A 17,704-nucleotide genomic window follows, 5' to 3' on the forward strand; every position below is an offset into this window, starting at 1 on the left:
ACTTGAAGCTTTGCATGGCGGATGAGATAAAATAGAAAATATGCGCGTAACACCATGTGGAAAGAAACGTCTTCTTAAAAGAAGTGTGGTTCTCGAAAAGAACCGGTTGGCTGAGTGTAATTGTAACTGTAGCACGGTCCAGGGCATTTAAACATCTTGTCATTCTTAAATAATTCCATTTTTTTTTACCAGGGCAGTGTCAAACAGAATAACAAGTGTCGGCCAAAAACTTCATTGTGAAATTGTTCCCCAATTCCCATCTTATCCACTTACTGTTACACCACGTATAGAATGATACAGGAGGCACCGTCAACGATATGAAGTTTGTCACCTTCATCAAGGCTCGTTTGGAATGCTCCGTACCCAATGGCGATGAGCCAGCATTTGAATATGATTATATTCGTAAGTATTCACGTTAGTCTTATGTCTTATCAGTTCAACATAACGATACCTCGCTTTCAATTTATAGCAATAACTAAAAAAAAAAATTACCACTTTTTGAAAGGCAACATCAACAGATAAACGGATCGAAATATTTCACTCCTTTTTTAAAACATGCCTTTCGTTGAACACAGAGATTCCAAAGCTTGTTACACATAGCTTAATCTATGAGGGTTTTGAAGAATAATAAATACGTTTCAGTAAAGAGATGAAAAGTGTTATTTGAATTGCACTGATTTTAACTTCCACATAAATCAGATAATGTTAGTTCAAACTGACCGACAGAAATGGTTTTATAGTTTCCCAGTAATACCAGTTCCTGTACAGGCTCAGTGATGGTTCTCATTTTTTTTTTAGATGGAAGAGACCCCCTGAGCTTAGTGCAGTGCATGTATTGCAGATCAGTTTCTCTTCGTGAGCCTAAATGGCAGGAGTGGTTTGATAAATACACGTTGTGGTTGAACACACCTACAATACAAGCCATTCTTCCTGGATGACATGTTTTGGATTAACAGGTCTAGTTGAAATGAAACTAACGCAATGTCTTCGGTTCCCGAGAAAAGACGGGGAAAAACCAGGTTGTCTACATCGGACACGACGGATACGCATACGTTTTTCCTTTCATTTTCATTCAATGTACGATACACGTTGTGTGTGTCACATAAATTACACACAGCACCAATATAATGTGGTTCTAACACGCCCTCAGAAGGCGAACAACTTTACGGCTGGAATCACAACCATCGCTGAAGAGCCCGATTTTTTAGGGTCGCAAAATTGGACCCCGAAATTAGTCCTCACACGAACACAAGAATAATACAACGCCGCCCAGTTTTTAAAGGATAATTGTGTGGATGTTTATATCCTACTTTTAAATGTTCTTTCCGCATAAGCGCATTTTGTTCAAAACGCGTTTCGTTGCCGAATTAGGCTTATTAAACTTTAAGTTTTTAACGTAGTATGTCTTTTGTTCTTAATTTTAAATCAAGGAAATATTAATTAATCAATATATATACTTATAATTAAACGTTAATCAATATACTTGTTCTAATATACAGAGGATGTTGTCTGGGATGCCAATAATACGAGAGTATATGCGGTATTCACGAATCAAGAGTAAGTTCAAAGTATTTCGTGCTTATTTTACTAATTCACATCTTTTATTCATAAATTATCAAGAAAAGACAAGAAGAAAAAAGTTAAAGATGAATTAAGAGATCAGTCTAAATGTTTATGAAGTAAGGAGTGGATTAGCACAACTATTTTAGTTATGAAATAAGTTAGTTATTTTGATACAAGGAAAATTCTGGAAGGGTGAAGTCTAAAAAGGCTATTCTTTTTTTTCAAAAGTGTCAACAAAGTTACTCCTTTGTACATGACGAATCTTTTTAAACCACTTACACAGATTCGTGAGCAAGATAATCGACTAATAATGCATAGCAATTTTCTGTCACCCCAAAAAACTGAATGCTATGCCACAAGTGTTATCGTGTGCGGTGCGAATATATTGAATAGTTTGCATGAACAACTGAGAATCTGGATTCCTCAGCCACATTAAAATTAGAACTACGTAAAGCAAGAAATATACACTTGTTCGTGATTTCAATTAAAGAGAATGTATATATGTAATACAAGGATGCTTCTTTCCGAGTCGAGAAAGCATATCCGAAGAACAGTTGTCTCAGTTTCTTTCAATTTTCTTAGTTAAAGCCAACCTGTGTGCTGGTTTGGGTGTGTGGGGGAGGTTTCTTTTGACTTGTCCATTTCCATAGTACGCATTCAAGCAGATTTCGATGCCTCTTTGAAATCGTTCTTTTGGAGGCAGTCGAAAGTATAGGTCCCAGTTGTTCAGAATGGCTACTGTTTAGAACAACTACTTACCTTTAAAATTATACATTTGGTATGTTTTTTATTTTCACGTTGAGTATTTTTCCCAAGGCCTTATGTAATTCATGCACATGATCACTATTTCAGAAATGGACCTGCGACGTCAGCCCTTTGCCAGTACAGGATGGAGGATATCATGAATCTGTTCGATAACGGTTATTTCCAGGAACAGGATGATGGCGATGTCAACGCTCTGTGGAAACTAGCGGATCCGCAACCGAACCCTAGGCCTGGGAAGGTATGTCCATCACTGTGCATGTTAATTTAAAATACGCTTTGTGCAGAAGCTGCAGATTGCACTGTCACCCATGAGAACACACAGTACTATACATTTGTGGGACACTTGCAATGACTCGAGTCCTACTCGAGTCACAATTCTTGGTGACCCGACTCAACTCGAGTCCCTTTGGGTAAAGGACTCGACTCGACCCGAGTCACTGCGAGCAAATGACTCGACTCGACTAGAGTCCCTCATCAGAACACGACTCGACTCGACTCAAGGCTAATAAAGGCAACATTTTACAATGCAATATTTGCAATAGCTCGAATCGAGTCCCTGCCAACAAATGAATCGATGCGACTCGAGGCCAATAAGACTGGAGTCCCAAAAATGAAGCAAAATTTCGCGGAAATTATTTGCAATAATTTACGGTGCAATATTTATGCTCACGGCACTTTGCAACTACAGGATGGTACACTGCGGACTCTTGTCGTGTACAAACATACAATGTGTCACAGGGGTGCAACCCTGCATTAAAATTCCAATAGACACTAGTGCTAAATGCCCATACTTCAAAAATTCTTTTTAATATACTCAGAACTCTCAGAGGTATTTAAGCTGCACAGAAAAAGATGATCAACATGTCATCTTTTCTTTTCTTTTCATTTTTGGTGGGTTAACCATTTACTTTTCGAGAAATTCTCACCCAAGGAAGACGACCCCTATTTGGGCCAAAGCAGAAAGGTAGCCATCTTGAAAAAGATCCCTCCACGACATGGCAAAATAGCGCCACTTTCGAGCCCAATTGCATCCAAAATGCTCAGAATTGGAAGCCCTAAGTCCAGGCCAGAGGTAAATTGTCATATCTCTTCAGTTCCCCAATTTTAGAGCTCTCAGATCTCTCTAATATAGAATATTTTGATTATTCATGAGCTTGGCGGATGGATTTAGGCCTATTTACAGATGTCCACCCACAGACTCACACCTTGTGGTTATGGAATGCACAAAATACTATCCTGGAACCGACAGCGAACATCTTTTCCAACTCGTGGTTTCATCATTGCCTTTGCGCGATTTCTTATTAAGCTCTTTGATTCGGACGCCAGCTAAATTTATGCCCTCCTTTTAAAGATGCAATAGTCAGAAACAGTTTTGTACAATGCAATTTGGTTTTGATGTTGTTTAGCGAAAAAGAAATTCTAGCCAAACCAGATAGCAAAGGCATCGGCGTTTTCGAAGACCTGGTATCGAGTAACCCGCGAACAGTGTTTCTCGGATTGCTGATTTCGAACGCCCGAGTGCGTGTGGAGTGCAGCTGGGCGAAAATTCAAGATGTCAACCGCCCTATCAAAACGCCAAATGGAAAGAAGGGACAATTAATTGAATTAATATGAAAATAATTGAAATCCCGAAACAGCTATTAAAAAAGTGACAAGGACAAGGCTGACAAGCCCACTCTATAACCACGTACAATTTCCCCTTTTTTTATCGTTACTGCTCCTGCTCTGAATGAATGCTGTCAATTGTATACACAAATATTAACGCTAATTCCGGTAGGGGCCTAAGTCCGCCATCGGACTCGGTTCGACTCACTCGACTCGACTTCACACTGTGACTTGACTTGACTCGACTCGACTCGACCTTCTTGACCTAATGACTCGACTACTCGACTCAAGTCGCTTCTTTAAAATGACTCGACTCGAGTCACAAAACATAAAAATCAGTGACTCGTCACAACTCTGACACTTGCATTGTTCTTATTATCCCTCTTCATCTGAACTTTCCTTGTGGGGGACAATCAGACGCAGGGGTACTTTTTATCTCCTTTGCGCAAGATTCAAAAAAAAAAAAAAAATTGTGTCCATTCTGAATCGATGGAATTAAATTATGTTTATTCTGGGGACAACTAGTCTTGCCTTGTCTTGTACCATTAATGTGAGAGCACATCTCATTGCCACACTATTCGGATTATTTGTTTTTAAATCTGTAGTGCGTTTATTTTGGTTTTTAAATTCCCAGTGTAGTGCAATACACACCACTGACTATCCTCCCCTGCTACACAAGTCGGTGCCCAGCTATAATGCCATGGAACGAACAGGAGGAACTCAACAGACACCGCCAGCCAATTTCCCCGAATCAGATCCGCCCATACTTCACGTGGATGATGTTCGCTTCACCAGCCTAGCTGTCGATTTGCAATTTTCTTCTCCAGTCTACTTTGTTGGAACAAGTATGTACATGTAATCAACGTCAAGAAATGACTGATGTTATCTGCAACTGTACTGCAAATGGGGTTCCTAATTGGATCATTGATTTCGCCTAGTTTCAGTCCGAAATTGACGATTTCTGCTACACGAACTTGAAAACAGAAGCAAAAGTGTCTTAAGATAGATAGCAGACATGGCATTACCAGGATTTTATTTTGGTGGGGGGACGTGAAGCGCTCATATTGTTCTTGACCTCAGTAGATTACACTGTGAAGACCAAAGACCCAAAGCCCTACAAGTTATGGAGCTTTCAATGAAAACAAATTAAAATGGGAGCCAGGCCATTAAAGGAAGTTTTTAAAAATTGCAAACTCTGAAATAAATGTATTTCTCATGACTCGCCCACTTCTTTAAGATTAATAATAATATCAGCAGGCCTGAGAGTTAAAAGATAGGCTCTAGTTTTGCCGCAGATTTTACAAAGAGCAATAACCTAAAATGTTCAGCCTATTATTTCCCTTTCCCATTAATAGGTGCTGGAAGTGTGATAAAATTTACCTCAGGAGTGTGCGACGGTATCAACACAACAAATGTCGTCGAAGTTTCAGGATTAGTAAGTGGTTCCATCTTGTTAGAATGTACACAGTATTATTACAGAATATTCCTGTCAGCATAAAGACAAAGTCAGATAACATTTATATATTTTATTGTTTAAATGAAGGGAATACTAAAGTCAATTATTTATTTTGAATTTTTAGTGTGGTTAAAAACTGAGTGGGGCCTGAAATGGGCTTATCCACATGAAATATAATCGAAAAAAAAACCAAATGCTGGCGGGAACAAGTTGCCCAACCCCGCCCAATATACGCCACTGATTCCCCCTGCAACACAAGCAGTACAAAACAGATTCTGCCCCCCAAAAAACTAACAGCACACCGAGCAGATTCCACGGAATTCGCATGTGAGAAGCAGATGTAAATAAATAAGTGACTATTTTTTTTTAAGAATGCCAACGGTCCCATAAATGGGCTGGAATTGTTGAGGAGTGCGGATTCTGCTGCCACTTTCCTGGTGGGCACATCCGATTTCCAAGCCTCCATTGAATGGCCCTTGAACACCAAATGCCAATCAGCACGAAATGGAGAGCAGTGTGCGCTCAGGTACCCTTACTGTTACTTCACCAACGAATCCGAATGTACAAGGTAGGTCCTCCTGAAGTACTTAATCCAAATTAGACCCAATCTTGCTTTAACTGCACTCTACCGACTTAGTTAATCCTCAGCATTATCGATCATGCGGTAAACCTAGTTATTAATCTTCGGCTACACGACATACATATATTCAGGTCTGTTGCTTCAGACGAGCCTCCTTGAGGCTAGCTCATTTGGTATAATCCGAAGTTCACAGGTTTAAATCCCTCCAGTCAAGTTTTTGTTTAAATTGATATTGTAAAAATGCACCTGTTTGGTTTCCCTTTGCAATTTGTATTTAATAACCCCGTTATTCTTAGAATCCTCCACAACTATGTTTTTTTCCTAGAGGTCTCGACCTCATGTATCACACTACACATTCCCCTACATATTATGTCCACGCATTCATCTCATCAAGACTTCACTGCTGCAACAACTTACTAACAGGACTGCTTCAACAATCATTAATACGCCTTCAGGAATTCCAAAATGCGCCGTCTGCCCGCTTACTGACCAGAACGAAATCATACGAGCACATAACATAAATCTTCATTGGCTTCCTGTTAAATACAGAATACAATTCAAAATCCTGCTCCTGACATTCAAAGCCCTTCATGGATTAGCTCCATCCTACATAAGAGACCTGTTACAACTTCGCAACCTGCGACCAGGCTTCAGATCTTCTTCATCACAGATACTTTCTGTTCCCAAAACTCGCCTGGCAAGCTACGGGGACCGGGCCTTTTTCTGCTGTGCACCGCGTCTCTTGAACTCCTTGCCAGACGAGTTAAAGGACACAACTGATATGTTGTCATTCAAACGCCATTTTAGACTGATCTTTTCAATCTTTCATTTAAACCACAGTGATTTTCTAGTGACCGGCGCCTTTGAATGGTCCTCCAGATACTCTGCGCCTTATAAATTCTCTGTTGTTATTATTATATTACTAAATGTACCATTAAGGAGAAATCTTATCGTTATGTTTCGATAATAGGGAGACACCGGCTTTTAGGGAGACACAATGTCTCCTTAACGCCCCCTTTAAAGGTAAAATTTTGTTTTCGCAATTGGGTTATATTTGTTGCTCGTGGTCTAATTAGTAAACATACCGAAATTCGTGGAAAAAAAAACAAGGGAAAATGAGGTTAGGGCACATTTATGTTGGAAAAAAATGTGTGCACAAGTCCATGGGAAAGTCTTCCTTATGACCCATTGCCGGTAATGATGATTATTGTTATTATTATTATTATTATTATTAATTATTAGTAGTAGTATTCCGCTGTATGCTATAAATATGAAACAGATTTTGCTAATTGCGTCCACAATAGGGCGACACACCTTATTAAGGCGACATTTTAACTGTCGCCCTTTTGTGAAAACGACCTTTAGGACAAGGAATTTTATGGTTGCGCAGCAAACCATCTAGATCGATTCCTCGTGGTCTAATTAGTAAAAATACCGAATTTCGTGGGGAAAAAAAGGGTAAGGTAAACTTGGGTTAGGAGACAGTTTAGGTTTGTGTTCAAGTACGTCTACGGGAAAGTCGTCCTATATTAAAGCATGTTAGAGTAATTATTAGTTTTGTTATTATGTCATAAGCAGTTTAACTCGCGGCTTTACAAAAAAAGGTTGTAGGAAATAAACTTCACAACTTTACTTCGTAGGAATCGAGCTAGCAGCGTCCTTTGTACTGTTTCAAATTACAATAACCCCTGAATAAATCCCTGTCATCTGATTGGCGGGTCAGTGATCAAATTCCAATAAGTTATTTGGCCCAATTATTTACAGCACCAGTCACCAGTTAACAAAGTGTAATTTGATTGTCATTTTCTTAGTCAATCAGTTTGTAATTATTGTCTTTCCCAGTACAAAAGTCTCGGTCCCTCAAGACCCGCCTACAGGTATGTCGAATCCTTTTCAGTATGCAATTTTAACATTTAGTTTTGTCAAATGTTACACTTAAAATAATGAACTATAACATCATGACAAAGTAAATTGTATACTTAAACACATCGTCAAAATGGAGCCGCATTATCAATTTGTACTGAAAGATCACTTTGCATGTTAATTGCATGCAGCTTAAATAAGTTATGTAGCAAAGTTTTGGGCCGACTTAAATGAAGGTAGTTATATTAGCGGAGCTGCTTATCTATAAATCATGCACTTTGTGGTAAATTTGGCATCTAGGGTCGCAATGGGCTTAGATCATTTTAAGAGGTGGACTCATATTGAGTATTGCCATTTTTGGGGCGGAACGTGATTTTTTAAAACGGGGGTATACGAAATAAATCCTAAAAACTGTACATTATTTAACATCCATTGTCCTTGTTTTACCATGCTGTAAAATATTCCTAGACATAAAATAAAAAAATACTAGTATGTTATTGGGGAAACTGAGGCCTTATTGAATTGAGACATTTTTAAGAGGGGAGTGGTTCAACAACTGTTATGGGCCTTATTCACGAGTCGGCCATATTGAATTGAAAGTTAGGTAACATGTTAATTTTTGAGCTTGCGAAGAGAAATGAAAGCAGGCAGTCTGCCTCAATGAATTATTTTAAATGTGTAATTAGACATTCCCTAATGTTTGCAGTGATATTTTCTTTAAAAAAATGACTGTATAATAATTCTGCATTGTGCCTGCATAAATAATTTGGCACCATCCAATTTAACATTTCACAATTAATGAAATACATTCAGGGAATTCGACAAAAATGGCCAACTCGTTAATAGGCCCATTGAACCATTTTATTAGCGTGGTATAAATGTGTAAGAGAGACGGTATATATGAGCAAATTGGTTGAAATGTGGAAAACATTGTTAAGTTCGGTGGTAAAATCCTGAATATTGGCATACAGGGCTGAAATGGGCTGTAAATCATGTGAACCATTTTGAAAATGGGTGACAAATAACAGGTATCAAAATGCTAGATTATATGTTAAAAACAATTTTTATGATTTTTGCACTTTTTTTATCATGCTGCACCCCACCCCCCGAAAAAAAGAATGCGAGAAGGGTTCACCTCTTCAAATTATTTGTAGCACAATGCAGCCCTGCAAGCCAAATGTCATGCTTTTACCACAAAGTGCATGATATTGGTAAAAAAATTGACCCGAACAGCTCCATTATTATGTCCTTTCTGATCAAGAAGACTCTTGCCCCCCAAAAATGGTAACAGTCTATAACCAGTCTGAGTCACTATAAACCATTATCATGTAGCGGCCATCTTGATTTTGTCCCATTCAAATTAACGCAACCAAAGCAAAGATTGAAGGAAAATTAGTCTGGTTCCTGTTTGCACAAAAGACATTATAATTAAGTACTGTTATTGGATACAGGGAACATGACTGAAATGGTGGCAACATAATAAAGGTCTATAGTGACAGTCAGTCGGTCTGCCAGTGCAGTCAGTCAGAAAGGCACAGAGAGGACACTAGACTGGCCCTCTAGGACCGGCAGGTAAACCAAAAAAACAGTTGCATTGACCTCCTTGAAACTTACATAACGAGAATTTATCGGATAATGACAGATGTTGCCAAAGGTTTTCTTTTTTACAGTAATTGTCATGTGTTCCATCTTTTATAGAACTTCCTGAGGATGTACTGACAGTGTTGCCAAACGCAAATGTATCGGCCTGCCTGAACGACCACGTGTACTGGTTTTGCCATCTAGACATTGACAACCCTGCCATCGGTTCTACTTCATTCACTCTTCAATGGGATATAAGTACGTACTAAGGGTGTTATTTCACACAAATCTCAGTGCAAAGTAAATTCGTAAGGTCATGCAAATGTGGTAATGAAACTGTTATTGTTGACGTCTTGAAAATAGCTTCACTGTTGCTTCGTAAAGCATGAAGTAAACTTTAAATTTCAATACGCAAATTGTAAAAAGAAAAACATCTGCAAACTTGTTGAACAAAAGACATATCGACAGAGCCCCCAACATCATTCGGTTGCATAGGTCAGTTGGTAGAGCACCGGAATGGTAATTTGGAGTTCGCAGATTCAAACCCCGCAACATTCGATTTTTTTTTTTGGTCAAGTATTGGAAATCTTGCTTAATAAATATTTTTAAATTGTATTATTATCTTCAGCGGCAAGTGAGGAGATCACGATGACGAACATACAAGATATACAGGAACTGGTTCAATTGGACGTCATTGTGCAGAGCAGCACCGTAGGAAGCTACAGCTGCACGGCGGATGTTGGAGGCAGAGTGGTGACTAAACAAGTTGAACTCTCTATGAAAAGTAAGTCAATAATCAGCTTCTCACTGTGTTCTCCAAAATGTATTTACTCAAGCATAAATATCGGATATATATATATGTGTGATCATAGTAATAAACTCAGACAACAGTCTAGGTGATATTTAATATTAAAAAGGGGCTCAATTAGGGCAAGAAGAGATTTTTTGAGTAGAAATTGGTAATTTGGGGGTGCTGAAGTTGTTAAAGTCCTCAACGTAAGGCAACCCTTCGCCTAATTTTTAGCCCATTTACCGACACCTCAATTTCCCCCCTGTTTATTTTTTAGCCTAAAATAATATCAAGACGTTATAATTTCTCACTTAATTTCCCATTTATTTTTATAAGGGTAACTGTGCTAGTAAGTACTTTTTCGCAACAGCTCGCATTGGTTTTGTACACGTTTTCAAATCGAGGTCGTCCTCCATTTGGTTCCTGTCCTCAATTCACCGATGATGTTGTACGTGTGTGTCCTCGATTTACACCGTAAACAAACGCTAGCATAGGCCTACACAGACACACACGTTTGTTTATGGTGTAAATCGAGGATATTTTTTGTTGTTCCTCTTCCCTTTTTCTTTGTGTGCATTCTAACTTTTTTGCAATAGCTCTCATTGGTTATGTACACGTTTTCCAACCGAGGAGTTCTCATTCCGGTTTCTGTCCTCGATATATCGATGATGTTGCACATGTGTGTCCTCGATTTACACCATAAAAATACACTCGCATACATATCTCCTTCTGTCCTAACTTAATATTCTCCGATCTATTTGACAACTCTGGTTTTTGTTCCAGCGGACTGCTTAACATGTGACAATCTAAGTGCACGCTTGAAAGAGTATAACACTCTTAAATCGCAGAATGAGGCTTTGCACGTGATGTATGGCAACGGAAATGTAAGTTGGTTTCAAAGTAAATGTGTTTGTTTGTATATGTATATTTTTTTTATTAAAAAGGGGAGAGAGTAGCTAATTCTAATTTAAACTCTATTACAATATTTAAACATATTCTTCAAAAGAGACCATCATTCTTATTCTCTTCTGTTTGTCCAAATGTCCAATTTTGGGGGAAAATAACTAGAGAAATGTTGTTGTCTGTATACTGATTGTCAGGAGGAAAAAAAACCTGAAATTGTGTGGAAGCACTGCATGATCAGTGGGCCAAGTATTAAGCAGAAAGATTTGGCTTCAGCCAAGATAAAAAAAAGACCACTTTGCCTAATAAAAGCAGTTAATTATGAAAATGACTAAAGTAAGAACCACATAATGGAGAGTGTGGTTAACCTCTTTCCCATATAGGGACAACATTCATTATTAAGTGTGGATCAATGGGTACGATCTTGCTACAGAAAGTTAGTCCCCTCATGCCTTGCCCGATCTCAACCCCTGGAATTTTGTAATTTAAATATATAAATAAATTGAACTAAATTAAAGAGTATTGTAGTGCTTATATAGCGTTTTAGATACAGCGCTGTAGATCTTGTAGGTCTTGTATATCACGTATATCTTATGGACTTATTATTTTCAGCAGTTGCTTTTTTAAGTATAGACCTGTGATCTAAATTGGTGTGGAAGAAAATGTAACGTTGGGCCTCCTGTTGTGGTGGTTAAGCAGCACACAGTTCCTTTCTCCTTTGATGGTACACAACTCGTCACCGTTTTCACAAAGAGCCACATATGTCAAAAATTACCATCTTTTCGATTTGGTTTTTTTCCTCAATATTTTGCTTTAAAACAATGTACTTAACCATTTTGACATGTTTCTGTAAGCAAAACATCATTCATTTCCAAGTTACATTAATGTTACAAGGGGCAGATATCTCGATAAATGCATTTTGCGTTTTCACGAAGAGCAACATACATTTTGGCTCCTTGGACGTGAACAAACCTATTGCGCGGAAATCCGTAAAAGTAGGCCAACTGAGATTTCCGTTTTTACGAAGAGCCACAATCTTTGTTACATTTTCAGCTGCGCGCGCGTACTCACGCGCACCTATGCAAATACACGTTGAGCAGAAAGGGCAAAAATGTCGGAAACCTTAATTTTCCTTTTCACGAAGAGCCACGTATCTTTTCTGATTATTTTTCACCAATTAACTGCTATTTTAAAGGGAATATACAACATTTGCAAACATCGAAAAATAAAACTACCAAGTTTTTGCGAAATACCTTAACAGGATGTTGGTAAATGACAGTCTAAAGCATCCTGTAAAATTATGGCACCTGGTATACTGTCATTTTCAAGAAAAGTGGTATTTTTGTATCAATTTCCAACGCTGATCGGCCGATCAGCGTTGGAAACAACTGGCTTTTTTTCAAATACTGGCCCCAATTGACCATTGCACTTGTTTGCAATCGATTACAAACCTATGAACGGGTACGAGCAAGCTAGACTGGTTCCCTGACCTTACAATTCCCCAATGTATGTAAACTGCTCTGTTTCTTCTTATATGGAGTCAGGGAACCAGACTACAGGAAAATGATCGTTTTTCTTGGTTTTTATAGCATTTTCGAACCCAAAATCTCCAAAAAGTCAGTGTAACTATATTTGCTTTATATTTCCAACCCCCCAATTCCATCCATTTCTGAAAATTACAGCAAAAGCAAATGATGTATATTCCCTTTAAGTCTAATTACTGGGTTCATGTAAAAATTCAGCTCTCATAGAATCGTGTGATGGCTTCTTTGCTGCAAAAAGTTGTTGCTAAGTGATATTTTGTGCAGTCTTAAAATATGAGGAACTTCTTTTGCGATTATCTTGAAAACGCTTTTTCTTCAAAATCCAAATAATGTGGCTCTTCTTGAAAACGGTGACAAACTGTTGTCGGTCACTAGAATAAAACAGTTTTAGTGTTTACTTCGGTAAGTTTGAAACTCTCTGGCCAGGCAAATGTTTTCACATCTTGATTCCTGTGTGTTTTCCCCCCAGGAAATGTGTTCTGTAAAACGCCAGGATTGCGCAACTGTGGACTTAACATGTCCAACATCGCCTTAATAACTTTTTCTTCAACATTGTGCATTTATAAATCTGTGAAGGTTTGCATGTTTATTTTGTTTTCTTTAATTTTAAGTTGATTCGCAAACACAATCGTTGGGAATAATACAGAACTGCAACAAAAAAAGATCAGTTTTTTGGAGCTGCTTGTACATAAATTGGCCAAGCGCAGAAAATGATTTGTTTTGATTGATAAAAACATGCACAATTTCACAATAAGCTGCAACTTGTGGTAGGCTATTTTTTCATTTTTTTGCTTGGGCATTTGGTCTAGTACTACATTTGTGTATATACTAAACTTTTCAGTTATTGCTTGGGTATTTGGTCTATTGGAAAGTCTTCAGTACAGTCAATACTATATACTAAACTTTTCAGTTTTTGTTTGGGAATTTAGTCTGTTGGAAAGTATGAAGTACAGACTACTCTATAGTAGTACTAAACTATAGTCGGAAGTATCGTTTATTTGCAAAAAATTGCCTACGCAGAGAACGCAGCTTGTACACAAAGATGATTGCATAAATGCATAAACCGTCACCTTCCATGATACACCGATTTCTATTATCTAATTTGTTGGCGATTGTATTTTGATTTTGTTGATTTGATTTGATAGCTTCGTCATTCTTGTACAGCCCTTTTACCACTTCTTATACTTCAATGCAACTTGTTTAGTTTATCCAAAAACCTCTGCCATGTAACTTTTAATATTTCTTTAAATTACTTACTGCATGTGTCGTCACTTGCTGGCCAAAGGGTTACATACAAGTAAAAGGAACGTTTACTTTAGAATACTGTTAACAATATTCTGTTGAATTAACCTGTTTTATTGACCTATCGCCATTAGCAAGTTGGCCACGCCCCTTTAATAGACAACCCTATGTATAGGTTTTGTACACTAAATTTTTTTTGTCTATTATGTTGGGCGTTCCGCGTTCATTTGTAGCGTATGCTGTGGTAGACAAGCCATGTTGAGTTGAAAATGCAGCCGTGAGCGACCTCGTTCCTCATGGGTACGATCTTGCTGCGCCATGTTGTTTCCCATCATGCCTTGCGCGACAACGCGCATGCGCCCATGGAGTCGAGGCTGAGCCGTGATTGTCGGTATAGAGAGGCGTTAGTGTCGTAATTGATCCACGCAGAAACCCGAGTGAAGAGTCCCACCGTACCCGTCATCAAATCTGTCATAATTGGTGTGAGGCTATTGCAGCACAATCCTAATCATTGTAGAAATAATGTGGTTGCCCTTGAGCAAGGAGCGGCCATTTTGCCTCCCATGTCTTGGCAAGCTGACTTTGCGTCATCCCAAGTTTGCCTTCAAAGAGTGAAGCGATATCGGGCGTTCTGGAACAATTGTTGCGCGCAAGAGCAGTGTGTCGGAAGAGGCAGGAACCTGACCCAAACGGACCATTGCAATGCATTAACAGCTAAAGTGACTGCTACAAAGTTAACCAGTCTATTAACCAGTCGTATTGAAGTTAGACTGATGCAGAATAAAAAGTGGTGGTCGCGCAAAATAATTACGCCGTAAATCATGAAGGTGGCATACAATAGATCGTAGAGCCATGGTCACTTTATCGTACAAATAATAGTAAGGGTATAAGAAACTAGTCATTGTGGTAACTCGTCCTGTTAACTGGTTACAAATAACCATTTAGAATTAGGTGGACAGATTAAATAGTTGCTGGGAAGATCCTGCAAGCGAGGCATTCGATGTTGCCTACTAAAACAGACTGAGCAACAAAAACAGGTGCCATTCTCAGTCAAGACCTATTATTGCACCGCATCGTTATTAATCACCGAGTAGTGAGATTAAAAGGGTGTGTATTTCAAAAGTTTGGAGATTTTAGTTTTAATTTTTAGTAAGGTTCTTTTTAAGAACTACTTCCTACTTTTTAATTCTCCTGTAAAATATGTGAAGCACTTTGAGATTCTATTGTAAAGTCTCATGTAGGCCTAAGCGTCATTGCTTTTATTATTATATGAAATTTTACATTAAAATTTCAGTTCATAGAGCGAGTAAATAATATTTTCATATGCATCGTTTTCAATATCGCAAATTGTTCAGTGCCACTTGTTCAAAAAGGAAATTTCCCTCTCTCGGAGGGAGAATTAAAAAGATGTAAACATTAAGCCACTCTCTAAATTCCAAAGAGTGAAATTAGAGACTAGACGTTTTAGAGTGAAAATCACTCTCATTTTTGATTGAAATAGTCTGAAAAAAAAGAACCACTTAAGTCAAAGCTCGAGTGAAAACTCAATCTGGAAGGAATTTCACTCTAAAACGTCCAGTCCCTAGTTTCCGACTGTGGGAGTTAATCTCAGTCACTCGAATGGAGTGAATTTTCACTCTTTGGAATTTAGGGAAACATGGAGAAACATCGCGGAGATGTTGGACACAACAAATACTAATAGGTAGACTCCACGAGGGAGGGCTTACAAACCAATTGAGATACTCGATATTGGATGGTAAACACTAGTCTATGCCCCGTATGTTGTTGGGTCAAATTTGGCAACATAAGAAAGACTATCGAGATTTTTTCCAATGCAGCAAACGTACAACAGGAAACGACTTTTATTTTGTTTATATTATTGATAAAATTGAAACAGAGAGAAATAAACTTGTTGGCCCTATATGATATCTTACCTGGCTCATAGTTGGCGCGAACAATCATACAAACGACATTTAATATTTAAACATTCGCATATTAAAAAAAGGTTCGCATTACAGTTTTTAGAAAAAGGTGTAACAATACAATCATCAACTTATGTTATCGTGACAGAATGTAATGAATTACATGTAAGTGTACATAGCAGTATGTTTATAAATTACGGCGATATACACACCTACGTAGTCATAAGGGATTGCCGAAAGTCTTTGTTTTTCTCAGTTTAGCAACTTTGCTCCGAATAATAACATTTTATGAAAATGTCAAACATTTATCCTTCAATTTTCTATACTCGTTTGATTCTTGCTTTATATATTTAAAACACGGGTATCATAAGTATTAAACTACTACCCTCAGGTCTTCGATCAAGATCCGTTAATGTGTTTAACAATGTTGGTGTGATAAAACTACTTTTTTTTGTTTTTGCTTGATAGTAAACCTTTTATTAATTCTAGAATTCAGTGTTTGTAAACAGTTTAAGAATGCGTGTGTATAGTCAATCGTGTCCCACATTGAGTATAAAGGACTTTTCTCAATTGTCCATGTATACAACAAATCTTTCGTTTGTATTAAACGATGCATGAATCTGTAATTGAAGTTTCTGAACTGATAATCAAAATATAATTCCAGGAATCTCTGTGTGTCTGTGTGTATTTCAATTTTCTCCAGAACTGGGCACTGTATGAAAATTGGCAGGTGTATTGCTCATGACCCCAGAATGTACAGTGTTTAAGTTTGAAGTTGTTTGGAATAGCGACTGTCAAATAAGCTGCAAAAAAGCAGCAATACCAGAGGTATAGACTCTACAAACGTGTTTACAGCCCGCGCCACGCAGCCGCACTACTGCACATTTTGAAAGGGCACTGCACTCTCCGCGCCACGGGTACGGTTAACCATGGGTGTTGGGTTGTACGGGCTCTACCATTCTTGAATGGGGGAAGGTCGCTGTACGGGCTGTACCATTCTTGAATGGGGGCAGGTTGCGCAACGGTCAGGTGGGCTTCGACTAATTTTTTTTTTCAGGGCACGGTCGAGCAACGGAAAGGTGCAGATACGGCGCGCTGCAGCTATACCGTCACTTTTGCGGGTATATCGAAGGCCAAGCAATATACCAAACGGTCGTGTTTTGAACGCGCACTGCACTTTTTGTTAAATGTCCACTATTTTCTTTTCCATGTTGAAGTCCAATTTTCCCACCGTTTTCCCACCACGATTGAATTTGAGATTTCGTAATTTTTTTCTTGTAGGATTATTTTTCTAAATTACTCAGACTAGGATTAACATGAATATCAAAATCATTTTTTTTTAATTGTTTACCATGATTGATAAGCGGTCTTTTGGTAAAACACTTCCTTCTCAACATGATTATTTTGACTTACTAGTTGCAGTTATGGTTTGTGGCCAATTTTGTTTCAAGATGGAAAAGTAATCAAATCATTTACATAACTAATGTTAGATTTTATCCAATTACAGAGTACAGTGTTTATGAAACCTTATAAGTTCAGTTTTTTTATTTCAGTGGGACTGACATGTTTGTGCACACACAGAATGAGCTCGTTATAAACTCGTGGTAACCACTGTGTTTTCACCCATATTTTCTTTTCTCAAAAAAAAATGCAGTTTAGGACTACAGGAGTCTAGGAAATATTCACAGAGTTGTTCATTTAATACTCGTATTTTTTAGTAGTTTAACAATCCAGTTGCATTTGGGTTTCCATGTTAATGAAGTTGAATCCGCCTTCATTGAGCCTTCGTATGCTAGTCTTCGTGCAATTCGGTCTGTGTGTCCATTTCAAAAGAAAGGGAAGACGAGTTAATTTTTAGATATGCATTGGTGGCGTTTTGGATAACAGATT

The 17,704-nt window shown here is 38.1% G+C and overlaps 1 protein-coding gene across 1 annotated transcript in view; it reads left to right on the forward strand.

Moving 5' to 3' along the window:
- Positions 1 to 14,759, forward strand: part of LOC119744919 (semaphorin-1A-like) — a 32,799-nt gene extending 18,040 nt beyond the window's left edge. Inside the window, exons 9-19 of the mRNA XM_038221118.1 lie at positions 291 to 402; positions 1,500 to 1,557; positions 2,416 to 2,566; positions 4,568 to 4,778; positions 5,289 to 5,368; positions 5,761 to 5,957; positions 7,812 to 7,846; positions 9,531 to 9,671; positions 10,042 to 10,197; positions 10,987 to 11,087; positions 13,120 to 14,759. Coding sequence (XP_038077046.1) covers positions 291 to 402; positions 1,500 to 1,557; positions 2,416 to 2,566; positions 4,568 to 4,778; positions 5,289 to 5,368; positions 5,761 to 5,957; positions 7,812 to 7,846; positions 9,531 to 9,671; positions 10,042 to 10,197; positions 10,987 to 11,087; positions 13,120 to 13,185 — 1,308 coding nt within the window. The 3' untranslated portion in view covers positions 13,186 to 14,759. The remainder of the gene's footprint in view (positions 1 to 290; positions 403 to 1,499; positions 1,558 to 2,415; positions 2,567 to 4,567; positions 4,779 to 5,288; positions 5,369 to 5,760; positions 5,958 to 7,811; positions 7,847 to 9,530; positions 9,672 to 10,041; positions 10,198 to 10,986; positions 11,088 to 13,119) is intronic.
- Positions 14,760 to 17,704: the final 2,945 nt, after the last annotated feature.

Source organism: Patiria miniata, unplaced genomic scaffold (assembly GCF_015706575.1).
Source record: "Patiria miniata isolate m_02_andy unplaced genomic scaffold, ASM1570657v1 HiC_scaffold_7, whole genome shotgun sequence".
In the NCBI taxonomy this organism is placed as follows: domain Eukaryota; kingdom Metazoa; phylum Echinodermata; class Asteroidea; order Valvatida; family Asterinidae; genus Patiria; species Patiria miniata.